At 42.3% G+C, this 19,270-nt stretch overlaps 1 protein-coding gene across 1 annotated transcript in view; it reads right to left on the reverse strand.

Annotated features, from left to right (window-relative positions):
• Positions 1 to 319: 319 nt before the first annotated feature.
• Positions 320 to 19,270, reverse strand: part of Abcc2 (ATP binding cassette subfamily C member 2) — a 53,550-nt gene continuing 34,599 nt past the window's right edge. Inside the window, exons 20-32 of the mRNA XM_069995548.1 lie at positions 16,811 to 16,937; positions 16,407 to 16,542; positions 15,508 to 15,727; positions 15,206 to 15,360; positions 13,326 to 13,481; positions 9,232 to 9,431; positions 7,858 to 7,984; positions 6,911 to 7,012; positions 5,913 to 6,056; positions 4,515 to 4,673; positions 3,538 to 3,704; positions 1,328 to 1,522; positions 320 to 610 (exon numbers count right to left, since the gene is read on the reverse strand). Of these exons, the coding sequence (XP_069851649.1) occupies positions 481 to 610; positions 1,328 to 1,522; positions 3,538 to 3,704; positions 4,515 to 4,673; positions 5,913 to 6,056; positions 6,911 to 7,012; positions 7,858 to 7,984; positions 9,232 to 9,431; positions 13,326 to 13,481; positions 15,206 to 15,360; positions 15,508 to 15,727; positions 16,407 to 16,542; positions 16,811 to 16,937 (2,018 nt within the window). The 3' untranslated portion in view covers positions 320 to 480. The remainder of the gene's footprint in view (positions 611 to 1,327; positions 1,523 to 3,537; positions 3,705 to 4,514; positions 4,674 to 5,912; positions 6,057 to 6,910; positions 7,013 to 7,857; positions 7,985 to 9,231; positions 9,432 to 13,325; positions 13,482 to 15,205; positions 15,361 to 15,507; positions 15,728 to 16,406; positions 16,543 to 16,810; positions 16,938 to 19,270) is intronic.

Below are 19,270 nucleotides of genomic sequence, written 5' to 3' on the forward strand. Positions count from 1 at the left end.
AACAAGGAAAAAAAAACTCCTAGAAGAACATGTGCAGTATGAGCCCATCTACCTGAGATAAAGGGGTGCATGTGGCTTAAAGGTCTATACAACAGTGGCAAAGCTAAAAGGACAGCAGGCATAATTCTCACAGAGTTTAGGAGTTACAATCTAGGTGAGGCAATTGAGAGGTAGCTAAGATCCCTGTGGACTTTATCTGGGAGTGAGCACATGGGCAGTGCTTTATTGAAAATGTACATTTTCACTTGGAAGGCGGAGGCAGGGAGATGATTTGAGTGCCAGAGTTTAAGGTTAGACCAGCCTATATAATACAATGAGACCCATTTCAAAAACAGTATATTTTATACAATTTTGTCTCTATAATATTTTCACACACACACACACACACACACACACACACACACACACACACACACACACACACACACACAAACAAGGAATGGTCCTTATAGTCGGTCTCAAATCCCATAGGACTTGCTGCTAGAGTGCTGTGTTGGTAATGTTTTCAATGCCAGCTTCTTTGGCCATAAAATAAAAGGGACCAGGGTTTTCTAATAGCTCTTCAGGGCTGCCATATTGTACAATCTTCCCATTGTCTAGGACCATTATCCTGAAACAAAGAAATAAAAGTCTTAGAAAATTACATCTCAACTATTGCCATTTATCAGGATAGCCAGGACTAAGCTGTGGTACAAGGCTACAGTAAGTGGAGAAAAAGAATGAACTCCATACAGCAGCACAGACAGACTCCACATATCATACTGAGCATATAAGGCAAGCCACAGGAACACATAGTATGTACCCCCTAATATAAGTTTTCTCCCAAAGCTCATTGTTTAAGAGTGATTAGCTGCTGGGCGTCGGTGGCTCACGCCTGTAATCCTAGCTACTCAGGAGGCTGAGATCTGAGGATCGCGGTTCAAAGCCAGCCCGGGCAGGAGAGACCATGAGACTCCTATCTCCAATAAACCACCAGAAAACCGGAAGTGGCGCTGTAGCTCAAGTGGTAGAGCGCTCGCCTTGAGCTGAAGAGCTGAGGGACAAGCGCCCAGGCCCAGAGTTCAAGCCCCACAACCGCCAAAATAAAAAATAAGGTCCACATCTGACAACTGTAGACTAGATCTCCATCTCCTCAGACTCAGTCATTATAATTTCTTCTGGTACACTCAAGATGGCTCCCTTGATGTATTAGGTTTCATTAGTTGGGATATATAATTTCAGCTAAATTTCTAGACGTTGCTACATGTCAGTTCAATCAGTAAAATGGCGGCACGAGTGGTGAAGCATTTCGCAGGCAGGTCTGCTGCAGGAGGCGCAGCTCACTTACTTGTCGCAGTCCATGATGGTGTGGAGCCTGTGTGCGATGGTGATAACGGTGCAGTGGGAGAACTCGTTTCGGATGGTTGTCTGGATGAGGTGATCTGTCTCCAGGTCCACTGCGGCGGTGGCCTCATCCAGGACCAAAATCTTGGATTTCCGAAGCAGAGCCCTGCCCAGGCACAGGAGCTGCCTCTGTCCTATACTGTAGCCAACAGAGGACGCCATGGATTAACTTCCCAGGATCAAGGAAAAAGCCTGGCACACGGGACAGTTGCATGTGCCAGATCAGACTTGGGAATTCTCCTTCCAAAATGTCCCACTTCACTTCCTACTGTGGTGTGTGTGTGTGTGTGTGTGTGTGTGTGTGTGTGTGTGTGTGTGTGTGTGTGTGTGTGTGTGTGTGTGTGTGTGTGTGTGTGTGTGTGTGTGTGTGTGTGTGTGTACTGAGCATTGCCATCTGAGCCTCAGCGGTACATCTGGCTTTTATGGTAGTTAGTTGGAGATAAGATTCTCACGAACTTTCTTGCCCAGGCTGGCTTTGAATCTCAGTCCTCAGATCTCAGCCTCCTGAGTAGCTAGTATTACAGGCATGAGCCACCAGAGCCCAGCAAAGTACAAATGCTTAATAAAAAATAGCCCTGGTTTGGGGCTTCACTGTACTGTTAGTATGGGGAAGCTGTCTGGGAACGTGTACTTTTTAATGAGCACATCAGCAATTTTCATCTTTAAACAAGTTTGGAAAAAATTGGTCCAGGAACAGTGCTTTCACTTGGTGACAATGAGGGTAAGAATTTCAAAACAACACAAATGCTACCCAAAGTTACTGCGGTAGTATCTGACCTGACACCATTAATACAGGGTGGCATCACACTGGAATGCCCCAGTGGCATTTCTTTGTGGTCTAAGTAAATACATTCATTATTTTAATGTGCAATTCTAGTCTCAAGGCTAATTATTTGTTCAAGGCCTTCTGCCTCGATTAGAGACAAAGCTATCTAATGAGCATGATGTCTTGGTGTGAGATGCAATGTATGTGGAATTCGAATATGCTTGTAAAATGCAAATAGCTTAATTTGCTAAAAGCCTGTAATGAAGGCCGGACCTCTTACTTACATAAAGAAGCTTTGGGAAATGATGTGAAGGAAATATTCGGGAATTTGCTAATTGTTCTTTCCTGCTGTGGCCATTAGGGATCATATTAAACAGAGGGTGGCTAAACTAAAGTTCTGTAATTTTCTGTAAGAAAATTTCTGCAGGAGATGAGAAGTCACCCAAGATGAACTTCCAGAATTTGTGTAATGTAAGAACATAGAAACTACAGAACGATTTGCTTAGCTTCTACCAAACTCCTGCCTGTTTCTTTCTTTCTTTTTTTTTTTTTTTTAGACTTCACAGTAACAGGCTGTGAAGCCACTTTGGCTTTCAAGCACTCTGTCCATCATTGATCAGAGATATTCAAGTTTTGTTTAGTTATGTTTTCTTTTCTGACATATTTAAGTTTTAATCTCCCAAACCAAGTCAGTACCACCAAAACAAAACAAATTAAAATCTGCTGATTAGCAGCAGGCTTTGTCTAAGGGCTCAGCTTCATTATGAGAAGGGAAAAAATATTATAGAGAAAATATCAGGCACACATCAGAATGGGCAAGTGAATGTATGGTGAAGACCAGAAGTGGAATGTCAACATACATGAAAATACGTTGAAAGGGCAAGATTTGTGAAATCTGAGTCTTTGTATTAATTTAAAATGTTTCACCAGTATCTATGGACTTTGCAGACACTACATCTCTATCATCTGCATGCCCTGTAGATCAGTCGTTCCCAAACTGGAGTTCCCTTTGCAGCCCATGAGGATCCGCATGCCCAGTCTGTGCCTTAGACCTAGACCAGGTATCAGGACTTTAGCTGTGCACAGCCAAGTTGAGAATCTCAGCTTTCTACGATTCTCTAGAATATTGGTATTTGCAAGCTCACATTGCGTCATGCCACGTGATACAATGTCACATCTAATTACAAAGGTTTTCAAGAGCTCCTCCTATGTACTTTCATAGCTATTTCATCATATGATCTTTACAATGGTTCATCTTACACATTAGGAATTAGATATGCAGAGTGAAAATTCCATAGTGCCAGGTATTACCTCACACAGGAGCAGAAGGATGTGCCTTATATCCTCTCCTTGTCTGTGGGGGAAGCTGGCTGTAAGACATTACCTACCTCAGGTTGTCACCTGCCTCTGCCACTTCATGGGACAACCCAAGAGTCAGTCCAGCTACAAAGGATTTGAGATGAGCCAACTCCAGGGCCTTCCAAATCTCTTCATCTGAATAGGTGTTGAAAGGGTCTAGATTCATCCTCAGACTTCCAGAGAAAAGGATGGGGTCCTACAAGTCGAGGGATAAGGGATCTCAGTTGATGGCAGCAGGGGACCCAGGGGCTCTTTGTAGCCAGGAGAAATTGGGTAGGTCTGGCCTGAGACAGACTTTCTGGGCAGGATGCTGGTCCCAGGTGAGCTTATGCAAGCCCCCTGAAGGCCTGGAGTGGCTCTCAGTTAGAAGATCCCTTCCTCCAAATGAGATGGAAGGATCAGAGGAGGGTAGAAGAAGAAGGCATAATGCAGTCACCTGAGAAAAATTGATTATGCTTCGGCCATTGAAAAGAGTGTATCAAACTAAGCAAACACTAGACAAACCAAAATTACCCCGAGAGAAACTTAACTACAGTGATGGTTCTAATGAAGAGCCACACACTGACAGGATGGAGAGGCCTACTGAGCAAACCTTATTTGGTACTGGAGAAAGAGTCCACAAGGAAGTCATTCTTGCTGATACACTAAGTGTATCGCTTGCTGGCAAAACCCTGCAGCAAATTCCCTGCTCTATCTTTTAATCATATCAAATGGGGAGTATAAAGCTTAATAGCTTCAAGCTTCAGCAGCAAAACTGCTAATGCTGATGGCCAAGGTCTTGTAAACTACCGTGGGCTAAATAATCATCTGCTGTTTGACTTCTGTTGTGTTGCTGCCACCTACTGGTCAGATACTAGTAGTCACAAATGTATGTTACAAGGCAAAACAGGGTGGGTGGTCTTAGTATCCTAGATTGCAGACACTATAGTCCTAAGTGAATCATATCAATGTGTTTCATGCAGAACAATCTGCTCCACTGTGTGTCCAAGTAAGTTCCAGAGTTTACCTGGGGGATGATGGTCAGCTTCCCTCGAAGGTCATGGAGCCCGATGGAAGCAATATCGATGCCATCAATGGTGATCTGGCCCCCTGCAGGCTCTAAGATTCTGAAGAGGCAGTTTGTAAGAGATGACTTCCCAGCTCCAGTCCTGCCCACCACTCCAATCTGTGAAGAGAGTGCCTTTGCTCATTAGTTCAACATGTATTTCCTGGGGTAGGGGTTGGGGAGAGGGAGGGATGTTTAGTCTGGACATTCACAATCACAAATGGTAGAAGGCAGCAACTGGTTACTACCTCTCTAAGCCATTAAATGACTTTTGGTTTTGGTGGGAGAAAAAGGTCCAGATGTCAGAAGAAAATGACTCCCATGCCAATCTCCTATATCGCTACTTGCTAACAACTAAGGCAGTGATCGTTAGAAACAGAGACATGCTCCCAGTAACTACTGCTGTATATCTATAATTGAAAATTATAAGCTCTTAAGAAAATCTTTTCTAAAAGTGAGAAGAAAAGGAGGATAGGTTTGCTATCAGCTGAGAATCAGACATTGATTTGGACTTCAGCATTGTCTCCCAGATTTTTTCCCCCAACATTAGACTCTAAATGCTTAGAGAACAAGAGCACCCTAGGAGGGAGTCCAGTTGAAAAGAGCAGGAGGAAAAGTAGGTTTTACTTTTTTGTTTTTTTGTCGGTCATGGGCCTTGAACTCTGGGCCTGGGCGCTGTCTCTCAGCTCTTCAGCTCAAGGCTAGTGCTCTACCACTTGAGCTACAGAGCCACTTCTGGTTTTCTGGTGGCTTTGAACCGCAATCCTCAGATCTCAGCCTCCTGAGTAGCTAGGATTACAGGCGTGAACCACCGGCGCCAGGCTTAGGTTATTCTTTTTTTTTTTTTTTTTTTTTTTGGGTCCGGTCGTGGGCCCTGAACTCTGGGCCTGGGCGCTGTCCCTCAGCTCTTCAGCTCAAGGCTAGCGCTCTACCACTTGAGCCACAGCGCCACTTCCGGCTTTTTTCTTATGTGGTGCTGAGGAATGGAACCCAGGGCCTCATGCATTACAAGGCAAGCGCTCTACCACCGAGCCACCTTCCCAGCCCCACGGTTATTCTTTTCTTAAAGACAACCCTCACTGTCCACAGCAGTTCTTTCCCTAGGTCCTATACATGCTGCTGTGCCCTCACAGGAAATGGAGCCCTGGTGGACAGGCTGGGGGGACAGGATGTCACTTGCTGAAATCCTGCCCTCTGGTGGTGGTGCTGTATCCTTACATTTCTCCAGAGCCAAGAAAGTGATTAGTTTCTTTCTCCCTCCACCCAAATGATGAAAGCCTAGAGTCCAGCTATTCATTCCGTCTCCAGTTGTCCTCTGATCACAAGCCCTAACAGATCACCAATTTTCACCCCACCTACCTTCTCTGTGCTCTTGATGGCACAAGTGATCCCTTTCAGTACCAGATCCAGCTCAGGCCGGTACCGAACTTGGTAGTTATTAAACTGGATTTCACCTTTGCTGGGCCAGTCTGGTGGAGGCCTCCTATCAGTCACCCAGGGTGCCTGGCAAGGGGACAGGGTGAAAAGTGCTTTACATAATAGCAACTGAGCCGAACACCCATCAAGGGACCCATGCCACAAAACAGGAGACAGTTAGCAGCATCACAGCTACTTGAACTACCTTATTCAAGAAATCCTATCTTATCAGGTTGCTCTGTGGATCTCCAGAAGGAAACTATGAATAATTTATTTATTTGGTTTTTTTTTTTTTTTTTTTTTTGGTCCAGTCGTGGGGCCTGAACTCTGGGCCTGGGCGCTGTCCCTCAGCTCTTCAGCTCAAGGCTAGCACTCTACCACTTGAGCCACAGCGCCACTTCCGGTTTTTTCTTTTTTGCTTATGTGCTGCTGAGGAATTGAACCCAGGGCCTCATGCATGCAAAGCAAGTGCTCTACCACTGAGCTACCTTCCCAGCCCTGAATAATTTATTTAAATAAATATTTAACTTCTTAAATGCCAGGACTGACTTGCCCCAAACCATTTCTTATTCTGAGTTGAAGAAATTAGGTCCTTTAAATTAGAGCAAAGGAAACTTTAAAAAGAACACTAGGAAGCTGGACACCTATAATCCTAGCTACTCAGAAGGCTGAGATCTGAGGATTGAAATTCAAAACCAAACAGGACAGGACTGTCCATAAGATTCTATCTCCACTAAAAACTACCTCAATGCCAGAAATAGAGCTGTGGTTCAAGTGGTAGAGCATTAGCCTTGAGCAAAAAGAGCTCAGGAACAGTGCCCAGGCCCTGAGTTCAAGCTCCAGGATGGCAAAAAAAAGAACATTATGACCCACATGAGTTATGGAGAAATGATGAAGATGCCCTCTCAAATGAGGTCCTTGTTCCTGCATTTCCTCCTTACCTCATTTTCCACATTAATGTACTCAGTTATTCGTTCAACAGACACGATGTTGGTCTCTATTTCAGATGTCATCCTCACGAGCCAGTTGAGGGTTTGTGTGATCTACAGAAACACCACAAAATTAAAAGTCATCTCTGATTCAGAAACCAAGTTGATTAGTCCCACCACCAGGTCACAGTACTTTTATATTCAGCACTGGGGGTTCCACAAGAGAGAAAGGAAAAGTATAAGAAAGATAATCTTTATTTCCTTGGAGTAGGGAAAATAAGAGCAGTGCATTGAATGGCTGGAGAACAATGAAATGCTCAACTGTCTGGTGGTCACATGAAGGTCAATGTGAAGGTTAAATAGTTTAGGCTTGGAAAGGCTGGATTTAGGTGGAATGCGATAGGAATATCCGTCTCTAAGCCCAGTGTGTTTTTGTGGAGGGAGTTAAGAATGACATCCTACAAACAAGAAAGAGAATGAGAAGACATAGAACAGAAAAGAACCTTTCAAAATGATCTGTGATCTCATGCAGAAAGGCAAAGAGGATCATGATTGGAAGCCAAGAGACTCCAATTAACTACCAAAAAGCCAGAAATAGAGGTGTGGCTCAAGAGGTAAAGCATCAGCCTTGATAGAAAAGCTGAGCCAGCACTCAGGCACACACGCACACACAGACACACAGATACACAGAGACACAGACACACACAAGAAATCTAAGAAGAAACATGAAATTACGTTCTTCAGGCCTAAAGGAAACATATTTAAATCTTTTTTCTCCAGATTACACTGTTGCCTACTTAAACAGGCTATGGGCAGTGTCCGTAGGTGAAAGATGGAATTGGGGTTTGAACCTCCCTCTGGATCTAGAAAGGAATCAAAAGCATGGTCTTATAGTACATTCTACCCCCAAATTAAGAATAAGGATATTCATCTAGCTGAACTCCCAAACTCAGACTTACATTGAGGGCATTGGACAGAACAAACCCCACAGTGTCTCCACTTAGGGTACTTTTATAAATAACCAGCAGCAAGCCTGAACAGAAGACGATCATGTTCCCAACAAACTCTAGGCGAACTGCAAGCCACCTGTAGGGTGAGAGGACCAGAGAAAGAAGCAGCACTGATCTTTACCTCTTCACTGTAACCAAGAATCTTGGAGTTCATAACGGTTTACAGGAGTTGGAGTTGGAGTGGTTGTACTCCTAGGGTATGCCTCAATTTTATTTAGGAACATGAAAGTATGTTCCTAAAGGTTTATTAAATTATTATTATTATTATTATTATTATTATTATTATTATTGTCATTTGTGGGGCTTGAACTTAGGGCCCAGGCATTGTCCCTGAGCTTTTTTTTTTTACTCAAAGCTAAAGCTCTATCATTTAGAGTCACAGCTCCACTTCTGGTTTTCTGGTGGTTAACTGGAGATAACAGTCTTACAGACTTTCCTTCCTGGGCTGTCTTTAAACTGTGATCCTCAGATTTCAGTCTCCTGACTAGCTAGAATTATAGTCTTGTGCCACCAGTACCCAGCTTAAATTCTTTTTTTTTTTTTAAAGAAAATATATTACATTTTGAAGGCATATAGTCTAATCTTAGGGAATGATACCATTTATTATTTACCAAAGTTGTCAAACTAAAAGAATCATCGAGGGCAAAAGCATGTTACAAATTAATGTAAAAAAATCCCTTTTCCTTCTTATAAAACATCATATATCTTTGTAATCAAATCTATAGCCTCTCAAGGTTCCAAATAATACTGATAATCATTAATCTGCCCATAATACCTTAAGACATTCTGGAAGCTACTCAACAATTTTCCCTTCCTAAAATGACCTTTCTCCTTCAAGGACGTATCACTGCTTGCCAGGGTCTAATGGTGCTCACCCTACTCAGAGACTCAGCTCACAGAATGTGAGCTTTCTATTTTGGTTTTCAGTGGTTTTTACCCATTTCCAGTGTTTTGGATTTTTTTTTTTTTTTTTTTGCTGGTTAGAGATTAGAGTCTCTCAGATTTGTTTGCCCAGGGTGATTTTCAAACACTATCCTCAGATCTCAGCCTCCTGAGTAGGATTATAGATGTGAGCCACTGGTACTTCTGGCTTACCTTTGTTTTTAGACAAAGAAACTGAGTTTTTTTCTTATGAAAGTCAAGGCAGAACTGGCTGAGAGCTAGTCTCTTATTTCAAGGCTCAAGCTTTCTTCTCTCTACTTACATAGCATGACAAATGTCTGTGGGCCAAATTAGTTTTACATACCTGACCTCCCGTGGCTGGTGTCAAGCATGCAGAACCCCAAAGCTTGTATTTGAGTAAACACTCAGCCTGAGCCTTACCTGTTGGAGGTGATCCAAGAAAAGACACATTTCTGGTTGGTGTCAATCCCCATCTCACTGCGTGCTAGAAATCGTGGCTGGTGCTCAAAAGCACGGATAACAGGCAAACCCGATACTGTCTCACTGAAGTGAGAGTAGATCGGGGACCTGGTGACAGAGTCCAAACGTCTCAACTGGCGGGAAGTAGACACGTAAAACACCTGATCACACAAAGCAAACATCAGTCAGTCACACATTATCATGTTGGATATGCTGTACTTTTTCTTTCTGCTCATGATCCAACATCTTTCACTTGATGGCCTTAAGCCCACATTTGAACCAGATGAAAGCCTGCAGTGTGACCCCTGGCAGGAAGAAAGATGAGAGGCCCAAAGAAGGCAATGCTGGCAAGATTGTGGTTAGTAGGAAACAGAGGAAGATGAAAGAGAAGGGATTTGGAGAATTCAGTTTCCCAAACATAGGAAAGTTTTGCCAACAAAGTCCATATTCTTCTCCCAAATTCATAACTGATGTTCAAATGATAGTTTCTATATTAGTTAGAAAAGTGGTCTTCAAAGGGATTTTATAAAAGATGTTGGGATTTGAGATGTGTGTTAAGTGAGGATGAGCAGAAATGACCAGAAGTAATCAAAGAAAGGAATACTGAGGTTTGATTAAGAAATGGAAGAACATGGTATAAGCCCTGTTGTCACTGTATTTGATTCCGATGTCCTGCATCTTGTATATAGATTTTCCTAATTCAGGAAGGGGAAGGGAAATAACAAAATGCTGAAACAAGGATACAGTTTAACCTATCGTAACAATGAGATGTATAAGACACTATGTTGAAAATGCACTTTACAACTTGGTGGGGTGAAGGAGGAGTTGGGGAGGTGGGGAGGAAAGGGATTGTAGGGGAAACACAAAGGAGGGGGTAACAATGCTCAATAGGAAATGTACTCATTACTTTACTCACGTAACTGTAACCTCTCTGTACAGTACCTTTACAATAAAAATTAAAAACAAGAAATGGAAGAACACAGTGATCAAAGCTCTGCTTAGATGGGCTATGAAAGTAAAGATAGTCTTAGAGCTGTGGAGAATGTGTGTAAGAAAATAGAATGATCCATTCATCTAATGAGGGGCATCTGGGGTGGTTCCATATCTTAGCTATGGTAAATAATGCTGCAATAAACATAGTTGTGCTGGTAGCTTTAGTATAGTCTTGTTTGTGATCATTTGGGTAAATGCCCAAAAGTGGGATTGCTGGGTCATAGGGGAACTCTATGTGGAATCTTTTCAGGAACTTCTATACTGCTTTCCAAAGTGGTTGAACAAGTTTACACTCCCACCAACAATGCAGTAAGGTTCCCTTCTGTCCACATCCCCTCCAGTATCTGTTGTTATTAGAGTTCTTGATTATAGCCATTCTAACTGGGGTGAGGTGGAATCTCAATGTTGTTTTGATTTGTATTTCTTTTATGGCTAGAGAGGTTGAGCATTTCTTCATGTGTCTATTGGCCATTCTTATTTCCTTTTCAGAGAAGTTTCTCTTTAAGTCTTTAGCCCACTTGTTGTGGTATATATATACAATGGAATTCTATGTTTCCATCAGAAAGAATGACATTGCCCCATTTGTTAGGAAATGGAAAGACTTGGAAAAAATTATAGTAAGTGAAGTAAGCCAGGCCTGAAGAAACATAAGGTTTCCCTTATTTGCAATAACTAGTATATGTCTGGGACAAGTAGAAAAGGTCAAAAGCTATGTACATACGACCAGGTAAGATGAAGTTAAGCAAATGAACCCCAAGATAGGGACACAAGTGGTTTTTCTTTCTTGTTATTGTTTCTAACATATTTCTAAGGTAACATGTGATCTTTTTTTTGTTGCTTTGTATGTTTCTCCCCACGGTATAACCCCTGTTTTCACTGTATTTGATGTCAGTATAATTTGGGGAGGGGAGGGGAAAAAACAAAATGTTTAAATAGGGATACATGTTGACCCATTGTAACAATGAGATGTACAAGACACTATGTTGAAAAACAAACTCTACAATTTAGGTGGGGGGGGGGGAGGGGGGAGGGAGGGGGAGGGAGTGTAGTTGTGGAGGTGGGAGGGAAGGGATGGTAGGGGAAAAACAAAGGAGGAGGTAACAAATCTTGATAACAAATGTACTCATTACCTTGCTCATGTAACTGTAACCCCTCTGCACAGTATTTTCATAATAAAAAACTTATTAAAAGGAAGTGGCACTGTGGCTCAAGTGGTAAGGTGCTAGCCTTAAGCTGAAGAGCTCAGGGACAACACCCAGGCTCAGAGTTCAAGCCCCGCAACCAACAAAACAAAACAAAAAAAACTTATTTAAAAAAAGATAATAGAATGCAGGTAGAATCTTTGGAGGCAAAGTATGATGGAATGGATTAACGATACTACTACATTTTGTGAGGGATTGTTGAGGATCTGGGCATTTGAGAGTTAGAATGCAAAGTGTTATATCTGAAAGTTTTCTCAAATAATCCTGTGTCGTTTGTTGGTTTGTCACAAATAGTCAAAAGGCTGTTAGAGATCTGAGTGTGTGTATAGAGAACTCTACAAAGTAGGCACAAAAGGAACCATCTGACATAGAATTACAATGCCACACTTTAGGAGCTTCAGAGCTATTTTCCCTAGACAAACAGTTTATCACTAAGGCAATTGGTAGGACAGAAGTTCATTCCTCAGCTTCCTCTTTCTTACAAAAAAATTTTTTTTTGGTCAGTCGTGGGGCTTGAACTCTGGGCCTGGGCACTGACCTTGTGCTTTTCAGCTTAAGGTGAGTGCTCTACCACTTGAGCCACAGCATCACTTCCAGTTTTCTGGTGGTTTACTGGCTATAAGAGTTTCCAGACTTTCCTGCCTGGACTGGCTTTGAACCGCAATCCTCAGATCTCAGGTTCCTGAGTAGCTAGGATTACAGGCATGAGCTACTGGTGCCCAGCTTCTCACCAATTTTTATTATGGTCATGGTGGTGCCTCCATTTTTTTCAGTTTTTCTATAAAGCTTGGCTCTCATGGTGTTTCCTCAAAGTATATGTTGAACTCAAACCTAAGTCATTCACAGATATCCCAGTGAAATTAGAGTTGTTCCAAAGGCTCCTACTGCAATTGGGTATGTCTATTTGAAACCAAAAGAGTAAGCAAGCTGGTACATTTCTAGAAATGTTCTAATTGTTGTGGGGATCATTAGAGAGCCTGAAGATTTGTCCAGAGCCAATCTCAAAGTAGGTTTTAAAATAATCAAAGCCAGAGCCGGGCGCTGGTGGCTCAAGCTTATAATCCTAGCTACTCAGGAGGCTGAGATCTGAGTATCGTGGTCCAAAGCCAGCCCGGGCAGGAAAGTCCTGAAACTCTTATCTCCAATTAACCACTAGAAAACCAGAAGTGGCATTGTAGCTCAAGTGGTAGAGTGCTCGCCTTGAGCTGAAGAGCTGAGGGACAGCGCTCAGGCCCAGAGTTCAAGCCCCACGACCCACCAAAAAAAAAAAAAAATCAAAGCCAGAGCCGGGTGCCGGTGGCTCAAGCCTATAATCCTAGCTACTCAGGAGGCTGAGATCTGAGGATTGCAGTTCCAAGCTAGAGTAGGCAGGAAAGTCCACGAGACTCTGATCTCCAATACACTACTCAGAAAAAGCTGGAAGTGACACTGTGGCTCAAATGATGGAGTGCTAGCTTTGAACCCAAAGAGGCTTGAATACCTAGGCCCTGAGTTGAAGCCCCAGGACTAGGGGAAAAATAAATAAGTAAAACAAGGTTATTGCCCATGCCAGGCAAGTACCCTATATCCCCTGAGCTATATCCTCAGTCCTCAAAGTATTCTTGAATCCAAACATTAATCTGAACCACCCAAGCTTCTGGTATACAGGTAGTTAAGATGAGATGTGCTGTCAACCATATACAAACAGATGTTGTCTGTTTAGCTTCAGATGATAGCCTGTTGGCTTATGGATAGATCAACATATAACTAAATGGCAAAGATGCTGAAAGGAGAGACTATCAAATAAAAGAGAATTCTCTGGAAAGATCCTGAGCTTTTATAGGCAGAGATAGAGGAAGATAAGGCCATTCCCAAACCTACTTGAACAGACACATAAATAATGCCAAGAGGAATGATGATGATGGCGAAGACAGGGGTGGCCATGCAAATCATGACAAGGGTGCTGATTATCCCCAAGAAGCATAAAATCCAGCTGCGCATCGTCTGAGGGAGCATATCATCCATAGTGGAAATATCCTAAAAAACAAGGAAAATAATGAGCTCCCAAGACATTTTAGATCTTTCTAATTCTTTTTTTTTTTTTTTTTGATCAGTCATGGGGCTTGAACTCTGGGCCTAGGTGCTGTTCCTGAGCTCTTCAGCTCAAGGCTTGTGTTCTACCATTTGAGTCATAACACCACTTCTGCTTTTCTGGTAGTTTATTGGAGAGAAGAGTCTCATGGACTTTCCTACCTGGGCTGGCTTTGAACTGTGATCCTCATATCTCAGCCACTTGAGTAGCTATGATTACAGGCATGAGTCACAGGCATGAGCCACTGGCACCCGGCTAGATCTTTCTAATTCTAACTAGACATTCTCTCAATTCTTTGTGTTTGCATTGTGTCTTTTCAAATAGTTATCTACAATAGACTATACTGTTCTCCCTCAATAATTAATCTCATTTCTGTCTTTTCCTCATGGTCCACAATCCCTCCAAAAAGACATGGTAGTAGTCATCCTTTCAACCTTTTCCCAGTATATTTGGTAAAGGCTGTCACTCTTCTCATTCATCAACTTGTTTACACCATTATAATTATTGCAAACTACTAAGGGACTTACAGGTTAAAGCCTTCTCTCCTAACCAAACCAATGCAGTTAATACAAGTCCTAATTAAATATCTAGACAAAGCCTGACACATTAAAAACAAAATACTACACCACTTGTTTGGAAGCTCCAGTCAACAAGCCTTGTCACTCACTCCTGATTGAAGAACACTTTCTTACTGTTGCCAAGCATTGAGCTTCAAGGGGAAAGGAAATGGAGAGACGGGCCTTACTGCCGTATTGCCTTCACGTCTCATGGAATACATGAACAAATAAGAAAAGGAACTGGATGGCTAGATCATTTGGAATATACTCAGGAAGCCTTATCTTTTGGATTGTGCTTGCCTGGCTTTCTCAGGGGATTATATAATAATAACTTAATATATGTGAGTATGAAGGTGACTGCAAATTTTCTTTGAGGGTTTCCAAACTTGGGTCAGAGTTCTGAATCAGAAATGGCTTCTGAGTCTAATCAACATTTCCCTCAAGTCATATCAGAGCACAAACAGGTAACTATGTCCAAGGCTGGCACAAAAAAATCCTCGCTGATTATCAGTTCTATGCAGATTACTCTTGCTCCCTACATATCACAAATCTTCTACCTTTCTCTCCTCCATTGTTTCTCCTCTTAAGCACTCAGCTATTGTGATGGAGATTGAAACAAAACCTTTCTTGCCTACCTCCTGCTCCCAATACCTCTTGACACATCCCTGGACTTACTTCTACCTCTCACCTTTCCTGACTTTTCCCATCCTCATTCAAGTAGAGCTGGCACTTCTTTCTCTGTCATTTCTTTGCATTCCCAGAGTACCTACTGCTACTGGGCTTACTTAGCATAATCTATCTACTCCTTCAATTCTTTCTTTCTTTCTTTCTTTCTTTCTTTCTTTCTTTCTTTCTTTCTTTCTTTCTTTCTTTCTTTCTTTCTTTCCTTCTTTCTTTCTTTCTTTCTTCCTTCATTTCTTTGGCTATTGAAAAGCCAGAGCTGTTCACCCATGTATCCCCAAGCTCTTTGGAACCTATAGGATGTACTTGAGTAGAAAAAAGGATTTAAGTCATATAGAGTTTCCTAAGAGACATGAAAATTCCTTCCCATTAGAAATAAAAAAGATCCTCAGCACACAAACAGGTTACTATGTAATCCCTGAGATACTTACACCAGCAAACCTGTTCATAATCCGGCCTGTGGGTGTTGTGTCAAAAAAACTCATGGGTGCTCGGAGGATATTGTTTAACAGATGTTTATGCAAAGTTTTTGATGCATGGGTGCAACGGTACACAGTCAGGATACTTGCGCCAAGCACACAGAAACCTAGAAATAGGGGTGTTGTCAGTTCCATTCACAGAGATCCCTGAAGAGTTGCCTGCAGGGCATAGTGGCAAATGCTTTCCTGAGTATAACAGGACAAGGTACCAGAGGAGATTCCAGAAGAGATGGTTGTTGTAGCATCAGGCATACCTTGTGCTAATCCCAGAGCAGCATAGATGCCAATTCTCAGGTCCCTCTGAGAGGCTGGATAGGTGGTGCTATTGAAGGTTTGAGAGTCACTGGTCCATGCACTGAGCCACAGGTTGGAGCCAATAAAAGCCACAGAATTCATTGTGTAGATAAGGATGATGAAGACTATGGAACACAACCCTATTGCTTGCAGATATTTCACATAGATGGAGAACTTCACCTGCAAAACCCCCATCAGTGTGAGTAGAACACCCTAATGGCTTTTAATGAGAAATTACCTAGAAAATCAATCACCAGGAGTAGAGATAGGAAGTTAACAAAATTTGGTAGTCTGTGGTCATTACTTTTGCCTTGAGCTAGGGTAATAGACAATAGTGATTACAGTGCAGAACAAATAGCCATCTGGTTATTAATAAGTATTTAGAGCTACTTGAGAAGAAAAGATAGAAGGACTAGGAGAAAGATAAGGTTTTTCGGAAGCCCTTGGAATATATGGCATTAAATTTCATTGATTTATACTGTGTGCCCGAGGTGTGACATATTAGTGTTTCCTATCTCCTAGAACTGCACCTCAAAGCAGTTTTGTTGTCTATATGTCAGAATAGAGTCAAGCACTCCTGACAGGTAGTGTGAGGGTCCTGACAGGAAGCAGGTTATTCTTCACAGAAAGATAGACTGCAGAGAAAGCTTCAGACTCCGTTGTAGTTTTAGTAATGATTTTGAAGATTTGTAAAGATCTTTGCAACATATCACTCCTATAGAGCTATATTGCAATTTCAACTAAAATTTAAAATTTCAGATTTCAAGTTTCATATTACCCCAGATAGTGTGTGTGTGTGTGTGTGTGTGTGTGTGTGTGTGTGTGTGCAAATGCCTGCACACACATGTGTGGTGCTCACCTTTCCAGTTTCCATGAACTCTTTTTGAATTAGTTTCTGTCCTTTCACTAGTTCTTCCCTCTCCTTCAGGCCATTCGCCTTCCGTGTTTTCAAGGAGTCTTTTAGGGACTTCCGGTGCTTGCTACTGGACCTAATGCTGAAAGGCAGACAGAGGAAAGCTCTCTGAGCACAGATATTTCCCAAGTCGCTTCTTGCAAGTAGATGTTACAGTCACCCTGTGGGCATCAAAGTGTATTACAGAGCGTTTGGCCATAGGAAGATGACACAAACCTAACCCTTCCCCCACTCCTAAATGGATATAGAGGAAGAGCTAGAAGAATCCATGGGGGTCTTTTCCCTCTTGGAGAGTCCATAGAGGTGGAAGTACGGCAGCTATGTGGGCTGTCACTGGAAAAATAGGCTACCTGCGGCTCATGGTTCGATGGAGACTCTTTTCTCTTTTTATGGTCAAGGAGGCGGATTCCTCAGGGAGCTCCTCCATACTGGGTATTAGTTCACCATCATTGTCTTCTTCCTCACTGTCATCATTGACTAAGGAGACAGGTTAGAGGTCAGAGAAGTAACACAAAGTGCTCTCAGCCCTATGAGAGCTCAGCAAGTAAACACATAGACTAGAATATTTTATCCCACAAACACCAGTTATTAGTATAAATTCTTTCTAAGAAATTGTAGGACAAAGGAGAGATAGTTGCATATTCCCCTTGAAGAGAAAATGATTCAAAGAAGAGGAAAACTCCTGGATATTTATAAGTCTTTACAGCAGTAAAGAACTGTTAGGATGGAAGTGGCGCTGTGGCTCAAGTGGTGGAGTGCTCGCCTTGAGCTGAAGAGCTGAGGGACAGCACCCAGGCCCAGAGTTCAAGTCCCATGACCAAAAAAAAAAAAAAAAAAAAAAAAAGAAGAAGAAGAAGAAGAACCTTTAGGAGCCAGGCGCCAGTGGCTCATGCCTGTAATCTTAGCTACTCAGGAGGCTAAGATATCTGAGGATCGTGGTTCAAAGCCAGCCCGGGCAGGAAAGTCAGTGAGACTCCTATCTCCAATAAACCACCAGAAAATCGGAAGTGGTACTGTAACTCAAGTGCTAGAGCACTCACCTTGAGCTGAAGAGCTCAGGGACAGCACCCAGGCCCAGAGTTCAAGCCCCATGACCAACAATAACAACAACAAAAAATGAAACTTTTGGGACTATTGGAGACAAACAGAAGTCATCTCTCTCAGAATTAACTAGGGATTACTGTAAATAAAAAATGCTAATCTTGATGTTTAAATGACTTAACAAACTTTTATCAGTTAAAACCACTTAAAAGCTTTATACCAAAAACACAATAAAACAAAATAACATGTAAACTCAGCAGGTGCATCAGTGGACAGGGTAGAATAAGGATCTCCAAAAAGATGATATGAATACTGACAAAAATGAAATTATCTAATGAACCAAAAGTTTGCCTTAACTGAAGGATCTTTTTCATAACTGAATCTTGGTAAGAACAATATGCCTCACATTAGTTTAAATTACCCTATTTCCTTCTCCTCTGCCTCCTTTCCATCCCCTCTCTTCAGCTGCTGTAGCCTAGAAAAACAACAGCCATAAAATCATGGTTGGCCATGAAAACTATCAGCCTGACAGCCCTCTCATGGGACAGTATAGTTTCAGAACTCCCCAAAAGCCCAATCCCAGGATAAGTACCATTATGTTACCTATTCCCTGAAAATCTCCATTAACAAGGCATGCCTCTACCTCACGTAGTCAGAGGATAGCTCAGTCAGCATCTATTAACTGCCTGAGGTGACCATAATTGTAGCAAATAAGATGACAAAAAAACAAACTGGAAAAAAAAAACCTGGGAGCTGGGCACTGGTGCCTCCTAACTACTTAGGAGGCTGAGATCTGAGGTTCAAATCCAGCCTAGGCAGGAAAGTCCATGAGACTCTTATCTCCAGTTAACCACCAATAAGCCACCACTGTGGCTCAAAGTGGTGAGCACTAGCCTTGAACAAAAGAGCTCAGGGACAGCACCCAGGCCCCGAATTCAAGCCCCATGACCAAAACAAACAAACAAAAAAACCACCAAAAACATCGGGCTGCGATGTGGTTTAGTGATAGAGTGATGCCTAGTATGCATGAAACCATGGGTTTGATTCCTCAGTACCACATACACAGAAAAAGCCAGAAGTGATGCTGTCACTCAAGTGCTGAGCCTCAAGTGGTAGAGTGCTAGCCTTGAGCAAAAGCTCAGGGACAGTGCCCAGACACTGAGTTCAAGCCCCAGGACTGGCAAAAACAAAAACAAAAACAAACAAACAAACCCCCTAGGGAATGAGATGCCTATAGAGGGCTCTGTTAGCCTGATATTTTCCTGGCTTCCAGGAGTATATTAATTGAAGAAACTAAGTAGTCTTCCAATGTTTCCACTGCAGTTTGTGTAGATTACCATGAAAACAATTGCATTATAATACCATTGTTTTGCTTTCTCATTAGGTTGTAAATTACTTTTGATAGAGGTCACCACACAGGTGTGTGGGGCTGTGCACATGCCCAAGGAGGAGTGTAAAAGGCCCCCATCACACCTCTGGCCAACACTCTGGCACTGTGCAGCAGGCTGTTGAAGGCTGTTGAACATACAGTGCTCCTGAACAAGGCTGAGAGATTTCCTAGTGCCAGGTATTTTTAGGAAATCTCTGTCTAATCATTAGCTGACCACCACATCACCACATCACTTCAGTGGCCACACATGACAAAAAACAGACTTAAGAGAATTAATTCTGGAAACAGATTTTCAATTTCTGATTGTTTACAGCAAAACAGAACTAAATTCACTTCTAAATCTAGCTCATTAGAAACAAACAGTTCAGAGGTAGACAAC

The sequence above is a fragment of the Dipodomys merriami genome, unplaced genomic scaffold (assembly GCF_024711535.1).
Source record: "Dipodomys merriami isolate MVZ:Mamm:240054 unplaced genomic scaffold, mDipMer1.0.p SCAF_102, whole genome shotgun sequence".
Taxonomy (NCBI): domain Eukaryota; kingdom Metazoa; phylum Chordata; class Mammalia; order Rodentia; family Heteromyidae; genus Dipodomys; species Dipodomys merriami.